At 36.4% G+C, this 19,251-nt stretch overlaps 1 protein-coding gene across 10 annotated transcripts in view; it reads left to right on the forward strand.

Annotated features, from left to right (window-relative positions):
- The window catches only part of DLGAP2 (DLG associated protein 2), a 1,236,668-nt gene that overhangs the window by 1,156,421 nt on the left and 60,996 nt on the right, over positions 1-19,251 (forward strand). For all 10 annotated transcript variants that reach the window (XM_043984242.1, XM_043984239.1, XM_043984244.1 and 7 more), the window contains one exon: positions 18,377-18,726. In XM_043984242.1, the coding sequence (XP_043840177.1) occupies positions 18,377-18,726 (350 nt within the window). The remainder of the gene's footprint in view (positions 1-18,376; positions 18,727-19,251) is intronic.

Below are 19,251 nucleotides of genomic sequence, written 5' to 3' on the forward strand. Positions count from 1 at the left end.
TCTTTCAGAGGAAAAAATGGGACTTTAATAAAAAGAGGACTTTCAGGTATTCATGATGAAAAGACCTGAACTGGATGGCAAATTTGACTTCCAAATACAAGACCCTAGAGAACCATAAAAAATTGGAGTTGGGGGACATACCTGGGGTCATGCATTGGGTGTCTGTCTTGTTTCTGAGGCCAGGTTTTGGTTGGGATCCCCTTGGGTCCAGCATGGATGCTTTGTCCACTGTGTCACCTAGCTGCCCAATGATGACATCTTTAGGGTTAAATTGAGGGGTGAGGGGAATGCACTGGAGGAAGGGCAGAAGTAGCATGGAGTGAAATCTCACATGAAAGAAACAGGAAAGAGCTTATGGAGTGGGGGAAGAGATGGGGAAAGAGCAGGGCAGTAAATGAATTTTATACTCATCAGAAAAGGCTCAAAGACCTTAATCTCATCAGAGTTGCCTCAAAGAGGGATTAACAGACACACAGAATTGGGTGGAGTAATCTATTTAATCTGGGCAGTTAAATGAGCCTAACACTCATCAGAATTGGCTCCAAGACCTAAATCTCATCAAAATTGGCTCTAGGAAGGAATAATTACACACTCAGTTGGGTGGAGTAATCTATCTAACCCTGCAGGAAAATAGGAGGGGAAGGGGATAAAGAGAGAAGAGTGAGGGGCAACTAGATGGCACAGTGGATAAAACACCAGCCCTGGATTCAGGAGTACCTGAGTTCAAATCTGGCCTCAGATACTTAACACTTACTAGCTGTGTGACCCTGGGCAAGTCACTTAACCCCAATTGCCTCACCAAAAAAAAAAAGTAACTAAGAGAGAAGGGTGAAATAAGGGAGGGCAGATTGGGGGAGGGCAGAGAGAGAAGCAAATCCCTTTTGAAGAGGGATAGGGTGAAAGAAGATAGATAATAGAGTAAATATCATGGGGAAGGGAGTAGGATGGAGGGAAACAGTTAACAATAGTAATCATGAATAAGAGAAAAGGGGGGAAATTGTACAAAAATATTTATAGCCACTCTTTGTGGTGGCTAAGAATTGAGAATCAAGGGAATGTCCATCAATTGAGGAATGACTGAAGAAGCTGTTGTATATGATTGTAGTGGAATGGTATTGTGCTATAGGAAATGACAAACAGGATGATCCCAGAAAAACCTGGAAAGACTCATATGAACTGACATATAGTGAAGTGAGCAGAACTGAGAGGACATTGTGCATAATGACAGCAGTATTGTTTGATGAGCAATAGTGAATGACTTAACTACTCTCAGCAATACAATGATCCAAGACAATCCCAAGGGACTAATGACTAACCATACTATCTACCCCTATAGAAAGAACTGATAAAAAGAGCACTTGTGGATTGAACATATATAACCTATATCAGATTGGTTGATGTCTTGTGGAGGGGGGAGGAATGGGAGGGAGGGAAAAAAATTTGGAACTCTAAATCTTATGAAAATTAATGTTGAAAATTACCCTTACATGTAACTGGAAAAAATAAAATAAATGTTTGTTAAAAGTAAAAAAAAATAAATAAATAATCCAAGGGCAAAAAAGGAGTGTTCAAACATGACTCCCCTTCTCCAGAAGTTCTAGTCTTTTCCAGCCAGCTGGAATGTTTATAATTTTCCAATTAAAAATTAAATTTATTGTTTCTAGTTGGGTATGAGGATACACAGAAACTACTATAATCTGAGAAGTAATGATTTAGCTAAGTCATATATGTAGCTGGCTGTCTTCTATTGACTAAACATTTAAAGAAGTAATAAAAAAATGCTTGACATATTTTCCTTTTGATCAATAACAATATTTTCTTTTCTACTCTGATAGTCACTTAAGGAACATTACTATATAGCCCATATCTCCTATTGCAAGATGGTTTTGTCTTCCTTATGAATTTTTAATAGGTTTAATATTTAAGAAGGATCTATTCATATAAATAAGCCAGGAAAAAATGCACATTTTTAACCCTTGAAAGTAGCTTTTGCCTTAATTTTATTAAGGCAAGTTTGGATATTTTCATTTTCTAGCAAGCAAGTATTAAGTAGAAGTGTTGATCTACCCTAGATAAATGAAAATGTTCTGTGGTCAATAGCTATTTACTCCTCTTGTGCTGAAAGAACTCTTAGAAAGCAATTCTTTTACATAAGTGGAAATAATGAACCACCATTAGAAGGAGTCCCCAGAGGCCAAATCTATCAGGCCCATCTAGTTTGATAGTAAAAATACAATTCAAGTCCATCTTTAATGTGAAATGCAAGATATATCCATGGAGACTTCAAAACTGCTAGAAAAATGTATACATGTATCATGAAGACATACTCCAAGCAACATCTGTTATGCAATTTACCAAAGTTCAAAAAAGTTATTACTCAGTACAATAATTATCAGTCTTTCAACATTTCCTTCTAAAACCATTCTTCTCAAGAATAGATTGCACTTCAAAATGAAGCTTTTACTTGAGTTGAGATATCCAAGTATTTTTCATTTGGGGAGAGATAAGTTAGATGAAGGCCTAATTTGTTTACCACATTATTATCATCTCACTAAAAGACAAACAAGTTTCACAATTGGTACTGAATTTTCCAGAGTTACTATAAAGATAAAATGAAATAATATATATAAAGCAAATCCTAAAGCACTATGGAAATGTGAGGGTGTTTATTATTCATGACTAATCTTTTTTCCTTTGTTGTTAAAAATAGACTGGATTTTTAGAATTTACTTTTATATTTTGGTATATCCTTTATCTCCTTGATTTGGGTACTCACTCTAGTCATGCAGATTGCAGTTCATCCATGTTTTCCTATCTTGTGTGACTTCATTACAGGGATTTTACCCAGAATTCTGGATGCCTTTCCCTACATCTCTTCATTTTTCATAGAATCCAGTGGTGCACACAAGTAGTTCATATGTGCCTCATTTTCCTTCTGGACCTGGCCTTTTTGTTCTCAATTATGAAATTGATAACATCCTTTATGCCTCTTCTCCAGAAGAATTCCTAGAATATATTTTTTGCAAAATTGAGTCTTTGTCAACTTCTAAGGACCATCATGTGATTAAAAAGTTGATTCAATCTTTGTTTTTGTCTTCTAAAAATCTAAGCTTATTGTGTAAAGTGATTAAAAAATATTGAAGATGAAAATAGGAAGTGTCTCAAACAGCGAAACAGCTGCCATCACTTTATTTTACTGTCTACAAGATGTTAAATGCTGGTTAGACTATAATTTCTGGCTAATTAACACATCTGAATTAGATGTCTTTGCTGCTAGCTAGTCCATCAAGGATTCTTCAGACCTTGCGCTGCCCACATAATTTTTTGTTGCTTTGATACAACCATTGTACATACGCCTGCAGGGTTGTGATTTCAGTGTCCTGCCTGATTTACATTTACGTTTGAGACTAACATTAATTACACTGTCAAAATAGCTTTTAATCTTGTATGCAACATCTTTTGCCTTCAAAGTTGGACTTCTCCTATATAGAAATACTCATTTAGACATTCATAGTCTCGATTACTGTAATTCCTTTCATGCTGTTATCCTTCAAGTCTAATTAAGGGAAGGCAGTGAATTTAAGTGCTGCTGTTAGATCCCCACCGAATGGTGCTGCCTGCTACTTAAAATACATCTTATCTTGATTATGTCATTGTGTTTTATGCCATAAGATACTAATTTTTTAATTTGCTTTTTGGCTTGCAAATGTCTTCTTGGATTGAATTCAACTCCACTCTCCACTATTCCAGGTGTAGGCTGATGAGTTTTGGCACTTGTTCACTTACTCTACGGTGTTCAGGGTTTATCCAGCAGCAGATTTGAGAATACATTTGGTTCAGTGATGTCACTGTACCTTCTGAAGTGAAACATTCATGACTCCAAAGAAAAATCTGCTATTTCTAGGATTAGTTGACTTAACAAGAAGGCATTCTCATAAGCCATTGGCATAAACTTCATCTATTTTGTGTAATTTACCAAATAGATGGGCCCTTCCAGAATCAGATTAATTTGTGTTACATACAAAAGTTTGAGAATGGAGCTCTTTTTATACGCACTTAGGAAATACTTGAATGAGTTATTGTTTTTAGAGAAGATTTTGAATAGAAAATAAATTTCAGGTCATTCTCTTCTCATCTTGCCTCAGTGGCATCAGCTGCCATCATTTCAGTTCTCTGTTTCCATTTCTGTTATATTTACCAAAACCCTAAATATAGAAAAGCTGCTTCCTTCTCCATCAACCCATTTGCTTTAGTTCTATTGACCTACCTTTGGAAAGTACTGCTAAAGTAAGGAGATTATCTCATTTAATTCCAAACAGATGTGTACCTCTCAGATCATGCATTTATAGAGACAGGGATGGAAAGGTAAGAAGGGTTATGATATCATCAGTGTGGGAACACCTAATAAGAAAAATACCTGTACAGATGCACATCAGTAGTTTCTCATTAATTTATGGTCTTAGAGAACTGCCTGGGACACCAAGAGGCTAAATGATTTGCTCAGATCACCCAGAAAGTATGTGTTAGAGACAGGAATTGTTTGAACCCAGATCTTTCTAACTCTAATGTGGCCCTCTATCCTCTTTGTCCTGAAGCCTTTATATGCACATACAAAACACCTAATTTATCCAATGTTCTTGGTAAATAAGCCATTTATTCTACATGAATAATGTTTCCAAATAACTAAAGCTTGTTACTTTTGACAGTGATTTTTAAACGAACATTGTTCATGGAAAAAATGCAATTCATACTTTTAAGTCAGGGCATACTAAAGATAATTCAGTCCTCAGTGGCTCAAGATCATCGTTATGAACATTAATTAATTTGATATTTTGCTTTTATTATAAAGAGTTATTGAGGTATATACGGCTATTTCCTCCTATAACAAATGACCCCAGAATACTGTCTTTTGCATTCTTCTAGCTTCCAACTAGGCCCTCCTTAATGCATGAATACCATTTTTAATCATCTTTTATTGACTTTGTAGCCAAAGTTGTAACCACCATGGAGTTATTGGGGATTTGCCTCAGGGAACCAAGGAGGCAGGTTTCTGTTCTAAGAGGAGTTGTATGTATGGTCACTTGCTATGTCTGCACCATGTTTCACAGCCCTCCAGAAGTCTATATGCTGTCATTTGATACTATTGTTCTACTCAGAACATGCCCAACTAGGTTTCCATCACTGTGAGAGGATACCTTCTTATTCTTTCCAAAAATTCCTACCCTATTATAAGGCTTTGTGATTTCTCTGCCTTTTCTTGCCATTCCAAATCTCCTCTGAGGATTCTGTGTGTTAGTATGGATTTAAATTGATGTATTCTCTCCTAGTACTGCTTGTACTTTGATCCTTCTTTCTAAGAGCAGAATGGAAGGTTTTGTCCCCAGTTGAAGGAATTAAAGGCATGAGCTAGCCAATGGGGAAGGGATTTGAGTAACAAGATTGTTTAATCATAAGATCAATATTGCATACTTAGCACATCACTGATTTTCTCATCCTAATGGAATGCAGAATCATTTACATAATGTCCAACATAACATTATTTGCTTGTTTTTATAAAGCTGTTGCCTGTCACCTGCTACTATTGTTACTTTATCTGTGTGAACTCAGGTAAATCACTTCCCTGGGTTTGAATTTCCTCATCTGTAAAATGAAGTAGATGAAGTAAAGGATGTCTAAGATTTCCATATCTAAATTCTACGATAACATATTTTAAAAATCAACAGTGAACTAATTGATATTATCCAACTTGTACATGAGATTGACAACATACTTATTAAGCTGAAAGGGAATCCCTTTTTATATTTTGAAAGGAACATAATTAGCTATTATTTTTATCTTCATAGTAAAAATTTAGATTTTATTGATATTTTAGCCAAAGAATACAAAATGTTTCTTGAATTTTTATCAATATGTGTTCCTCGAATTTTATCAGGATCTATAGCCTATGAATCAAAGGTATTTAATTGCCTTAATTTTCATTATTCTCTTTTCATAAGAAGCACTGTTGCCTCAGAGATCAGAAACTGCACTTGGGATCAGACACATCTGGGTTCAAATTTCTACTTTTGACACATACCAGCTATGCAACCCTGGACAGATCATTTGTCCTTATGGAGCCCCAGTTCCTACATTTGTAAAATGAGGACCTATTTTATCAGAATCAAAGAAGTAAGTGTGGGCAAGCATGTTTAGGGAGGAAGATGACACGTTCCAATGAGGACATTGTAAATTTCAGATATGTCACATATCCATTTGAAGATGTCAGATACCATTAAGTTTTTTAGACTACAGATGAGGAAGAAGAAGCCCAGAAAAGACAGCATTTTGGATAAATAATGAAGAACAAGATATAAATGGGATATCTTGTAGAAGAAGTGGAGAAATAGTCATCTGCAGAGAGCTGATAGGTGGATGAAATATCCATGAAAGTGGATGGGATCAAGAACATAACAAGGTTAACATAACAAGTTCTAATACCTGGGTTACTGGCATTTCTGATTTGGCTTTCTTCACCTGTTACTTCCTTTGATTTCCATATAACTGATAACAATCAAGGCTAAATATAAATGATAATTTTTGGAGATTTCTGATATTTTTTCTAAAGGGGAAAGAAACAAGCATTTATATAGTGCCACCTTTGTGTCAGATGTTGTGCCTGAGCACTTTTTAAAGTATTGTCTCATTTGATCCTCACAACAAAGTAGCTGCTATTATTATCACCATTTTACAGGTGAAGAAACTGAGGCAAACAGAAGCTAAATGTGTCCAAGGTCACATAGCTAGTAAGTATCTGAGGCCAGATTTAAATCCAGATCTTCCTGACTCCAGGCCTGGCACTCTATCCATTGTGCCCACCAGCTCACTCTCAATACAGGTGATCTTCAGAAAGATCTATCAAATGAATATACTACTGACATTTATTCAAAGGCCTAAGATTGTCTCATGAAGAACACAACACCAATTTACACCACTGAGATGTTGGCCAACTCTGACTATGGTGAAAAACTATTGGAAAGTCTCAGGATATCAAACAGATCTTACTAATGCCTATTAATTTACTTCCCAGAAGCTTCCTATGAAGTTTGAGGCACTGGGCTAGAGACCATAGCACCTCATAAGATTTAGAACTAAAAAAAAACCAGCTTAATATATAGAATCCAACCTCCCCTTTTATGAATCAAGAAACTGGGATTCTAGGAATGGAAGTTTGCTTGCCCAAGATCAAGTAGCAGAGCTGCAATCTGAATCTTAGTCTCGACACTAAGTGTAATGGTCTCTCTGCAATATCATACTGTTTCAACAGATGATACTGAAAAAGACACTTCCTCAATGACAAATACCATTAAGATTTACCTTCCAAATACCATAGAAATGTCTTTCCACTCATTCATTAAACATTTACTCAATGCTTATATACACTGTGCTATATACAAAGCATTATGATTAGTGCAGGGGTGTGTAAGAGAGAGCTAAAAAAATTTAAGAAAACATAATTCTGGCCCTCTACTCAAAGTCTAGGAGGAAGAAACTGCCTTTCTCTCTCCCTCAAAATTGACCCTTTGTTGGTTCAGCCTATAATTGTATAATAAGTTCTTTTTTCATATTCATTAATGACTTTTTCATTTGTGTTAAAAAAGATTTTAAAAGAGCTAATGTTCTTTGATTGCTGGGTCCAGTTGTCTCAGAACATACTGTAATAGTTTTCCTCAACAGCTGCAGATGCCACAGATGAATTGTTAGCATAAAATAGTGTGTCATCTTTTTTTTTTCCCTTTTCTCCATCCAGATGGTTGATCATTGTGCAAAGAAAGGGTAGTGATTAAACATCACCATTATTTGGCTAAAACTGAACAGAATTGTCACAACCCAAATTTTAGGGTCCATAATGCATTGAGCTATTATGCACTTAGCTGGGTTGGAGGAAGTGAAAAAAAATGTTTCATGGAACTTTTGGAAATGATGTATGCTGCACAGTAATGGTCTGAGTAATGCAGAAATGCTAATAATTTAAGAATTATAAATTATGTAATTCCCTCCCCTATAACTTAACAAGAAACCAGGAAAATATGGTCTAGAGTCATTATGTAGATGGGCAATTATTTGAAGGTTTTAACTGAAGTTCCAGTTAATTAGTAATTACATCAGTTTGGGGGCCAAGGCGGAGAAGTAGAAATAACAAAGGAAATTTCCTCTGACCTGTCAAAAAACTATTATTTGTTATTTTTCATCAATATTTTGGATGCAGGCCCAACAAAATATATTCGAAATTTCCTTTTCCTATCAATAGCTTTATAGTTATTATTTTTAAAGGACCCACAATACCTTCTGAGAGGTGTTGGACTCAAAGGTGCAGACTAAAACTTAAATTTTGAGGGAATGATCAAGGTGGGAATTTGTTTTGCTTGAGTTTGCTGTGACGGTTTTGTTTCCCTCTTTTTTTCCAATGGGGGAAGGTAGAAGGGAGAGAAAACAGATATTCATTCATTGGAAAAAATAACTTTAAAATAAAAAGGTAGCATGAGGTGTTTTTATATACATAAAAGAATAATATGATATAATCTTCCAAATCTAGTCAGCATTGATCTGAAATTGTTTATTTACATGTTGTACTCCCCTATTAGAACACAAAATCCATGATGATGGGGACTAGTTTTTGTTTCATCTTTGAATCCCTAGAATGACTTATAAATGCCTCACAAATCTTTACTGCTTTGGATTGGTCAAAACTTTCATTGAAATGTTACCCATAGCGGGCAGCCAGGTGGCACAGTGGATAAAGCACTGGCCCTGGATTCAGGAGGACCTGAGTTCAAATCTGACCTCAGACACTTGACACTTACTAGCTGTGTGACCCTGGGCAAGTAACTTAACCCTCATTGCCCTGCAAAAAAAAAGAAAAAAGAAATGTCACCCATAGGTGAGGGTCCCATTACTTAAGATAGAGCAATGTTGGATCATAACCAGAGAAATGAAACTAATTTTCTGAAAATTATCCAGAATTATGTTGTCAAGGGGTTTTTTGTTTTTGTTTTTTACAGTAGGACTTAAGGAATTAAGGAGGATATGTGGCACAGTAGAAAGAATATTTGATTTGAAGTCAGAGACAGAGAACCTGTGTATAAATCTCTAGTTCTACCACTTACAAATCACTTAAACTCTGGTTCTCAGTTTTTTTATTTATAAAATAAAGATATCAGGGTAGATGACTGCAAAAGGCAATGATGAAACCCTGACGTTTTACCTTCTAAATGGTATAGATATGCTTTCCCATTAATTTATTCAACATTTACTAAGTGTCTACTATGGGCAATGCATTGAATAAGTTCAGGAATCAAAGGCAATAGGAAGTTTAGAGAATAAGCTTGCCTTGATCTGCTGTTGGTGGTGGTTCTTGTTGTTTGTCTTTTGTTCTTGAAGAGGACCTTGTCATGGGGAGGCAATGTAATGACTTGCAGGGAATTGGATTTAAGTGAGACAGGACTGTGCAAAGTCACCAGCCTCACTCTCTTCTCCAAGCCATCCAGGCCCAATGGTAAGGTGTAGATCAAGATAACTGGAGATTGCCCCTTATGCATTGGAGACCTTGGCCTTTTTAAGCTAAAGCTGGACCTGCTACAATGTTTTCTAGACACCTGGGCACTGTCATCTATTCTGCTTATGTACCCTAAGGATTCCTAGACCTTTTCATCCACCCAAGGTTGATCTCTTTTATATGAGTTATTTCTCCCAATTAGAGTATATGCTCCTTGAGATCAGGAACTATCTTATCTAATTGTATACTCAAAGCTTACCATAATATTTAGCACATTGTAAGTGCTTAGTAAACTTTTTTGCATTTGTTTACTCACTCAACACATGATCCCTTATGGAATTCAAGGTGCTCTTCACTTTCATCTGTCCCAAATTTCCCCTGCACTTCTAAATCCTATGATACTATGCAAACTAGGAAAACTACCAAGGAGAAAAAATAAGAACTCTTTCTAAAGGTAGAAAAGAATGGGTGGTGGAGGTAAAGGGTAGTTATTTGCCTCTCCAACTAGGGATACAGCAAAAAATACTAGTCTAAATTGTAGGACAAAACTCTTTTTTAAAGAAAAGTACAAACATTTATTCTAAGGCTTGTAAGACCATTTGACATTTTAAGAAGGAAACATATAATCCTTCATTTTAAGGATTTTGAATGAAAGGAGATAGAGTGGTATTGTTGGAAGAGTTTAGAGCTGTTGGAATTAATAACTCACATGTATATGACATTTTAAAGGTTATAAAGTGCTTTCCTCACAACACCTCTGTGATAGAGGTAACTGAAGTGTTATTACCCCATTTTGCAGATGAGGAAATTAAAGTTCAATGAGGTTAGGTGATTAAACCTCAGTCACAAAGCTAGTATGGGACAGAACAAAAATTTAACCTCAGATCTTTTGATTATAATTCTTGTGTTCTTTCCACCAAACCATACCATATGGCTTTTTAAGGGCCCTCTGAGTCCTATTATTCTGTGATTGCAGTTCTAGTTTTCTGGCTTATAATGTAAGAATAATGGAAGGCAATGGCTTGTGGGGCTAATGTGAATTAAAATGGGGCAAAGCAATGAAAAAAATAAGATCATCAATAGTACAAAAACATAGTGGAATCAAACTTCAAAGACTGTCGTTCTATTTTGGTAAAGAAAGAGAAGATTAAACATCTGGCATAGTGCATCAGAAGTAGATTTACTTGATTTGCATCTACTCTGAATAAAAGAGATAGATTTCACCTGTAGCAACATGATGCCAAAACAGTCAATTTAGTTTTTTGAAAGTTATAGTAATAATAATGATAATAAGCCATTAGAAATAAATCATTGCACTTTCCTTTTTTTTCATTTAATCAAGATTACTTGTACAAAATGACAAATACAGTAATGTTTTGCATAATCATATATGTATAACCCATATCTGATTGCCACCTCAGGGAGAGAGGGAAAGAAGGAAAAAAATTGGAACCCAAAACTATAAATAAAAATGTCTATTATTTTTAAAAATTCCAATGATGTAAAAAAAAAAGAAAGAAATCATTCAAATCACTTCAAATATAGACATGACAATCATGAAGCTAAAAGAAATGCAGTATTTTGCGGGCAGCTAGTTGGCACAGTGGATAAAGCACTGGTCCTGGATTCAGGAGGACCTGAGTTCAAACCTGGCCTCAAACACTTGACACTTACTAGCTGTGTGACCTTGGGCAAGTCACTTAACCCTCATTGTCCAGGGGAAAAAAAAAAGAAATGCAGTATTTCACTATCTTTATGGGGAAAGGAAGAAGGGGAGAGGACATGCAATATAATTCAGTTCCACGAGCATTTTGTAAGCTCTTTCTATGTGGTTAGTACTGTGTTTGGTTCTGCAGAGTTTATATGTATGGAATATAATATTCCTTTTGGATACAAGGTCTCAGAAATTGCAGTTTTGGTGATAACAAAAGAGTAGGCTTCATTCGTGTAACAAAAGTTGCAAATCTCTTCCCAACCACAGCCTCTTCAGCAACTGTTAAGCATACCCTGGTATGTAGCAAATGATATTAAAATGATACTCAAAAAATAGAGAACACCTGTTTGGTAAAGTTGGCTGGTTGGCTGAGGATTTAGATAACAATAGTTATGTTTTCAAAACCAATTAACAGGCTAATTAAGAGAAGAAAGATTATAAGTGGTGTATTATATTAGACTAAATATAGGCTTGAACCAAATGAACCATTTTTACATGAGGAATCTTTAGAAATTTTCTAAAATGGTTCTGACTGTAATTTTCAATTAACCCAATCAGTCCTAACATGTCTATAACACTGGAAAATCAGAGCCATAAATGTTCTTTGGGAAGATGGTTGGAGAGATTTCTAATTATCCACATTTTAAATAAAATGCACCTTACTAGTTAGAAGAGAAGATAAATTAACAAAGTCCTGAAATGGGTCTGTTTGTCAGTCAGGCTGATTCAACCTCAGGAACAGCAAGGCCTAATTAGATTTCTTTACTTCATTTTGGACAAATCACTATTGCCACGTATTTCCTCTGCTATCAAAGCAAATTGTGTTCATGTATATTTTAAAGTAAGATTAGATTAGATAAAGCATTTATTAAGGGCTTACTATGTGCCAGGCTCAGGAGTTGGTGCTGGGAATAAAATACAAGCAGAATGTCCCTGCTGCTCTATGGGAGCCTACATTTTAATGGTGGTGGGGGGAAAGAACATATAAAAGGGAGCTGAAAAACAGGGGGGATGGGGCAAGGTGGAAAATTCAAGAAAGTCAGGAGTGGTGCCAGTTAGAAGTAAAGAAGACTGGTGGGGGAATTTCCTCAAATGGAGGTTACAAGGAGGAAGTCACATCCAAGAAGGAGGCTACAGGGGTGAAGGCATCTCTAACATGAGTAGCAGCTGGCAGAAAGGTAAAAGAGTTCAGATAGTCAAGAAGAACAGTGTATGATCTGTTTAATTAAATAATTGAGAAAATCTATTTTCCCCAGTTGCTTTAGCAGTTGATCCATTGGAAGGTCTATATTCCCTTTCCATTATCAGTGGCAGACTAAGATAAAAAAGTAACTGCTTCAATACTCTTAATGACATCATTTCATAAGTAAATTTCATTGCATATTGCAATTCCGCTACTTTATAGATTCTTTGAGAGTTGCTGTGCCCCTAAAATATATTATCTTTCAACCAATCTATTGACGAGTCTCTATCAACTTAAGTAGGCTCATCTTGGACAACAGATACACAGTCTATCACTGAATCAATATGCAAAATCTCTACAGATTTGCATAATCTTTGAGAGCCTATGGTCACTTCCACATCACAGTGAAGCCATGAAGAAGGACCCCAGTGCAAGAAAATTAAAAAAAAAATGAGATAGTATTGTTTTTTTCTATAAGAAAAGCAATAACATCTGCTGGGTATTTTGTGTAAAGACAAGCAGTCTTAATCAAGGTTTACACAATTTTTAGATTAATTTAAATTAAATTAATTTGGTATAGTTCAGAACACAAACAGATGTGAAAAGGAAACCTCTGAGAATACCTAAGTATTAATGAAGATAACTAGGAGTGAATGTCTGTTGAGTGCATTGTTTAAATTTTCTAGGAAAATCTCTTCATGATTATGTGGCATTTCAGTTGTTCTTGCCTATGAATTCCATTATAATATTCACCATATGTTTCATTGTTCACTCGTGAGAGGAACACAGCTGGCAAAATACAGTAACTTCATCATTTCCATGATGGCCTATTTACACAATCGTAAGGTTTTAAAAATAAGTATAACTTTCATAATATATTCTTTTTGTCTGCAGTGCCTTTTAATGTTACTTTTACCCAAGGGTGGGACAGACAGTTTCATCAATATGATCGTTATTGCTTAAGAGAAATACAACTTCATTAACTTTGCAATATTATCTGGAGTTTTATCCACAGCATCTATTAGCACTTACAGTCTGAAAACTGTAAATGTCTGTTTTGTTTCAATAGTGGCACTGTAACTCTAGAAGATGTGTGATTATAGGATAAAGACTCTTTAGTGAATGAGCCATCACTAATTGGTTAACATGAAGATAATTACCTATATTTCTAATACTGTTGCATAAAAGATCCATTAAGTGCTATTTACCAATAAGCTTTCTTCATAGTTTTTTTCTTGCATTTTACCCATTTAGGAGAAACAAAATTATACATGAAAAAGTTTAATGATGAACAAAGAGGAACTGTTTTTATTACCTCTGATGTCACTGTAAATTCAGAGTACTTTAGGACATTAGTTTGTACACTAATGAGGTGAGAAGGAGGTGAGCATTATCATACAGGGAGAGCCAGAATTGTTTTAGTAATAGAAGGTACTATAGAAATCATTTGGCCGAAATGTTCACAGAGATTTAGTGACTTGCCACAATTTATATATCTATTTAGGGGCAGAACCAGGACTAGAACTCTGATCACAATGGACTCCTCAATCCCCCATGGGATTCTTCCACCTAATTGTTGGACCCTCAGAGACCAATAATGAGGCTCGAGGCATAATCTCTACTCTTTTTCCACTAGTTTGTACTTCATTCACACAACAAAGTGTAACATCATGGTGAGACATAGAAAAACCAGAAATGTTAGATCTGAACAAAGACAGTAGAAAAACACAATAATTTGAAAAAATCACTAGATATTAGTCATGTATTAATATGGAAACCACATCCAATGAGCCTTCACCCTCTCAAAGCCTGTAAATTTCTGAAAGTATCAATCAAAAACTATCTTTTCAAAATATTAATTCATCCCTTTTAAACCCTAATAAGATCCCTAAGTTGACTAGTGAGACAGAAAGAGAATGGTTTGTCTGATCTTGTCTTGTCAGATCTTGTGTGATCTAGCTCCCATTTATCTAGACCAAAGGTTTTCTTGTTAGAAGTCATCGTATCGGGGCAGCTAGGTGGTGCAGTGGATAAAGCACCGGCCCTGGATTCAGGAGTTCCTAAGTTCAAATCTGGCCTCAGACACTTGACACTTACTGGCTGTGTGACCCTGGGCAAGTCACTTAACCCCATTGCCCCGTAAAAAAAAAAAAAAAAAAAGAAGTCATCTTATCCTTTCTTAGACATAAAACTTGCAATACAGTTTATCTACTCTTGGATTTTTAGAAGTCACTGAGAAATAGAAGTAATGATTATGGAAATGTTTCCACTAAATATACTGACTGAGCCACATTGTTCATACTGAGGTTGTATAAAACTGAATGGTAAACTTCTTAAGGACAAGTCTATGTCTTACACTTGTTTGTATTTCCTAGAATACCAAGGACAACATTTTGCAAATAGGAGGTACAGAATAAATATTTGCTGACTAGTTGATACTGGGGAAGTCAGACAATGGAGATTTTAGATGATTTTCCTTTTTAGGAAGAAAGGGCTTACTTATGTTTGTGCTAAAGAAATAAATAAGAGACTGTTGTTTGTTTCATTACTACTTTGTCATTTTCTGATTTTATAGGGCACCTTTTCAAGGACTCCATTTAAAATAACTATCCCTCAAATTTTTAACAAACAATCTCTATGCCTTGAAATTCAAAAATATGTACCTTGTTCATCATAAAGAGTCATTTTTATAAACTTTAGGGTTTGGATCATTTTGAATTTTTGAGATGATGTACTATAACTATTTTATAATCCCTTAGTTTCCCATTGGTAGTGGAAAGGAAAAGTTAGTTAACTAAAGAATTACATAGTCACATGGATGGAGAACCAAAAACCTGTAATTAAATCATCAGGCTTCCCTATTGACTGAGAATAAGTCTGGGTTTAGAAGGATAAGCTATGTCCAGAAAACCCAGGAGGATAAATCCGAAAATCAGCCCAGGGATATTCTAAATAGAATATGTCATTCTCATTTGTAAACATCAAAGAATGGTGGTGAGGGGCTCCCAGTCTAGAAAGGCCTTTTGGGTTATGATACACCTGCAGAGCTTTCCTTTACAATTAGGTTAGAAAGCTTAGATATCACTTAGGGATTCAATAGATTTCCGTTGTAAGTACCTTTAATTACCCTACCACCCACTCCCATCTCCTTTGGCCTTTCTAAATTGACATTTACTCAAGTCTGTTAGGAAAGACATACCTGGTGCTGAGGGTTTGAAGAAAAGGATTATAAGAGAAAGAGGAAAGTAGGAGCTAAGACCAGCACACCTAGAGAAGGGAAGGATAGCTAAGGAGCTCTCTTTCTTAGACGAGTTAATAAATGATTAACATGATTGGCAACTTTCCGACTATAGCTGTCTCAAAGTAGAATAGGTTGCTTTGGAAGGGAGTGGGTTCCTCACACCAGAGGTCTTCAAGCAAAGGCTGAATGGCCACACATCCTGGATTCTGGTTAAACTGTAGGTTAGATGAGATAGCCTTTAAGGTCCCAGGGAGGAGGGGTTTGGAAGGGAACTTGAGTTATAACAGACCATTCCACTATGGGAACAAAGCTAAGAAGTTACAGAAGGCTCAGTAACTCCAGCTTGAATCAGTAATGTTCTCATTTTGGTTGGGAATAAAATGTGAAAATCCTGGCTTGAAGAAAGTTTCCTTGCAGCAGTCACAAGTAGAAAAGCTGTCTACAGGACAGTGAAGCCTCTGGCCCATGATTGGAGCCTTCATTATTCACGTACAGAAAACTTTGAAATATACATTAAATTGAACTGAATCCAAAGGATTAAAATTTATTATGCTTGATTTTTGTTTCTTCTTGTTTTGTATCAAATTTGAAAAATCACTTTGGGTTATGTATGGGATAAGAGGTCCTTCATTTACCTATTTGTTTTTGTCTGTGATTGTGTGTATCTGTGTAGGGGGGTGGGGGATGTTATCCCACAGTAGGAACTTCCTCCATCCAACATAGATGGCAACTTAACATTACCTTAGTAGTCATACAGGGTTGCCTGGGATGGTGAGAGCTTAAATGAATTCCCATGCTGCTGTGTGGAAAAGGCAGAACTTGAACCCAGATCTTCCTGACTCAAAGGGTGGCCTCCCAGCCCTACTCCAGTTTACCCCAGAAGTTAAAGAAATATTGGGGAAAAAAGACTGCTCAAACACTGGAAAAGTAAAATTTTGAAGCATCATGTATTTTCATATTCATTTGTATTGTGTTTCATAATCTTCAGGATACTTTCTCTGAAAATAATTACAGGGTTTTATTACTCATCCTTCCTTCATACTTGATCTCATGAAGAGCCTGGAGGATGCTTGTGTACTCATCCCCCATCTCTGAGCATAACAAACAATTCTCAGACAGCTATAACCCATCCATGTTGGTGCTTTTTCCTTGGATTATAGTGAAGAGTTTTTCATTACTGCTTAAGGGGCTCTTTATTAACTCTTGTTTTGAAGATGAAATAAAATAACCTATTGTAGTATAAAATCATTTGAGAAATGAAGAGAGTTCTAAGGAATCTTTTATCTTAGCTCACACAGTAAGTACATGCCCATAGCTTGAGAGATCTGGTAAATGAGCCTAATGAAAATTAGGCTACTTCCTAAAAGATAGGTAATATTTCTTGCCTCTCCTCTCAATTCTTTCTCTCTGTCTCTCTGTCTGTCTCTCTTCTCTGCCTCTCTCTTTCTCTGTCTCTGTGTGTGTCTCTTTCTCTTTTATTTGAGAACATTTGCTAGACATAGGTACTTCTAACTCCTTAGCCTGGGTTCTTGGGGAATTGGTTGACATACTGACAAAAAGTAAAAACCTATCTTTCCAGTTCTATCTCACACTTCTCTCTTTTGTGAGCCCTTCAGCCAAAACTGGTCAGTTTGATAATTCTTCAAACACATGTTAAAACCTTTCCCTTTTCCATGCTTTTACTCATGATGTGCCCTATACCTGAAATGTCTCCCCTCTCGGATATTCCTGTTGTGACGTCCCTTGTTGGGGGTTGAACTCCTCCATGAGGACATCCTTCCTTCCCGCCAATAGAAGTATTCTGCATTTTGTAGTTCTCCTATGCAGGTCACACTATCTCCTTTATATTACAGTTACTGTATTAGTATGGCTGTCTTATTTCCCCATACTGGACCATAAGCACCTTTGAAAACATGAATTGTATCTTATTAATCTTTTTATCCCTCACAATGAAATATTTCCAGAAGGTGGAAACTCAGTAAAAACAGACTTCAAAAGTTAGGGATGGGAGTGGAGGCAGAAAGGAGAGAGAAAGGGAAGGGAGACAGAAGAGAGACAGGAAGTAGCTAACAGTTAATGAAATATGCATCTCTCTTCTTGATAGTAGGGGAAAGACTAAAGGGACAATGCTACCTATATTGTCAGATGCATCACTGTATTGGTTGTTTTTGCTTAACAATTTTTCTTTTTTTTTTTCTTTTTTAGTGAGGCAATTGGGGTTAAGTGACTTGCCCAGGGTCACACAGCTAGTAAGTGTTAAGTGTCTGAGGCCAGATTTGAACTCAGGTACTCCTGACTCCAGGGCCGGTGCTCTATCCACTGCACCACCTAGCTGCCCCACAATTTTTCTTTATTACATGAGAAGGTTCAATTCAGAGGCTTGTGAGGAGATGAGGGGCCATAATGCATACAGAAGTGACTGATATAAAAAACAAAAGGCATCAATAAAGATTTTTTTAAAAGAGGGAAAAAACCTGTTTGACAGGTAACAACAGCAAAAGTGGGCTGAATCTGTATAAAATTAAGCCTGGGCAAAACTTAAACCTTTTGTGAGGCTGTTCCAAGTGAATACAGTGACGTTTTTCAGTTGCCTCATTTGTATTTTGTAATTATTGGTTTATAATTATGCAGAACAAATTCTAATGAGGGAAAAGATCCATATACCTATATTAACTTTGGGGGGTTTTTTCTTTATTCTTTCTCCAGCTGTATCATACACAAGTTATAAAAAAACACCACCACCAGTACCCCCTCGGACAACCTCCAAGCCTCTGATTTCTGTCACTGCCCAGAGCAGCACGGAATCTACCCAGGATGCCTACCATGACAGCCGGACTCAGAGGATCCCTCCATGGCCACAAGATGGCCGAGGACTGTACAATTCCACAGATAGCCTGGATAGTAACAAGGCCATGAATCTCGCCCTGGAAACAGCGGCCGCCCAGCGCCATGCCTCTGAGAGCCAAAGCAGCTCAGTTCGAACTAGCGACAAGGCCGTCTTAGTGACAAAAGCTGAGGAGTTCCTCAAGAGTCGGCGTTCCTCAATAGGAATTCAGGTAGCCTATCATTAATATCTGTTCTGTGATGACTTGCTTACTTTGGCTCTGGGAATAGCAACAAATGAGTTAGCCAACTTTACTGACTCCAATAGCCTCATGAAAAACCCTGGGTGCATATAACATTCATGCTAATTCACACCATGGCAAAATGACTTAAAGAGACAAGTTTTCAGCTGGCATGCTGAGTGTAAAATGAATGAATCAATCTCAGTAAGGTTTGGGATGAAGATGACATGGCAGATCAACAAGTAAATGGGTTGCTAGTATCTTTATCTTCATGTCTTCCAAGTCAGTGCCTTCTAAATTTTCCTTTTTGGGATATCATGACTGCTTAGAGATTCTGGATATCAGTGATTTGAGAGGGCATAGGAAGGTTGTCTCTTTTGAAGTATTTTATCTTTGAACAGCTAGCTTTACAAGCTCACCACAAATGGAAGAGAACTGAGATGATCTTTGATTATGAAGGGTTATCTGATTGTGTGATTATATAATAAGTTTATGAGGAAGTGATTGTAAAATGAT

The sequence above is a fragment of the Dromiciops gliroides genome, chromosome 2 (genome assembly GCF_019393635.1).
Source record: "Dromiciops gliroides isolate mDroGli1 chromosome 2, mDroGli1.pri, whole genome shotgun sequence".
NCBI classification, from domain to species: Eukaryota; Metazoa; Chordata; class Mammalia; order Microbiotheria; family Microbiotheriidae; genus Dromiciops; species Dromiciops gliroides.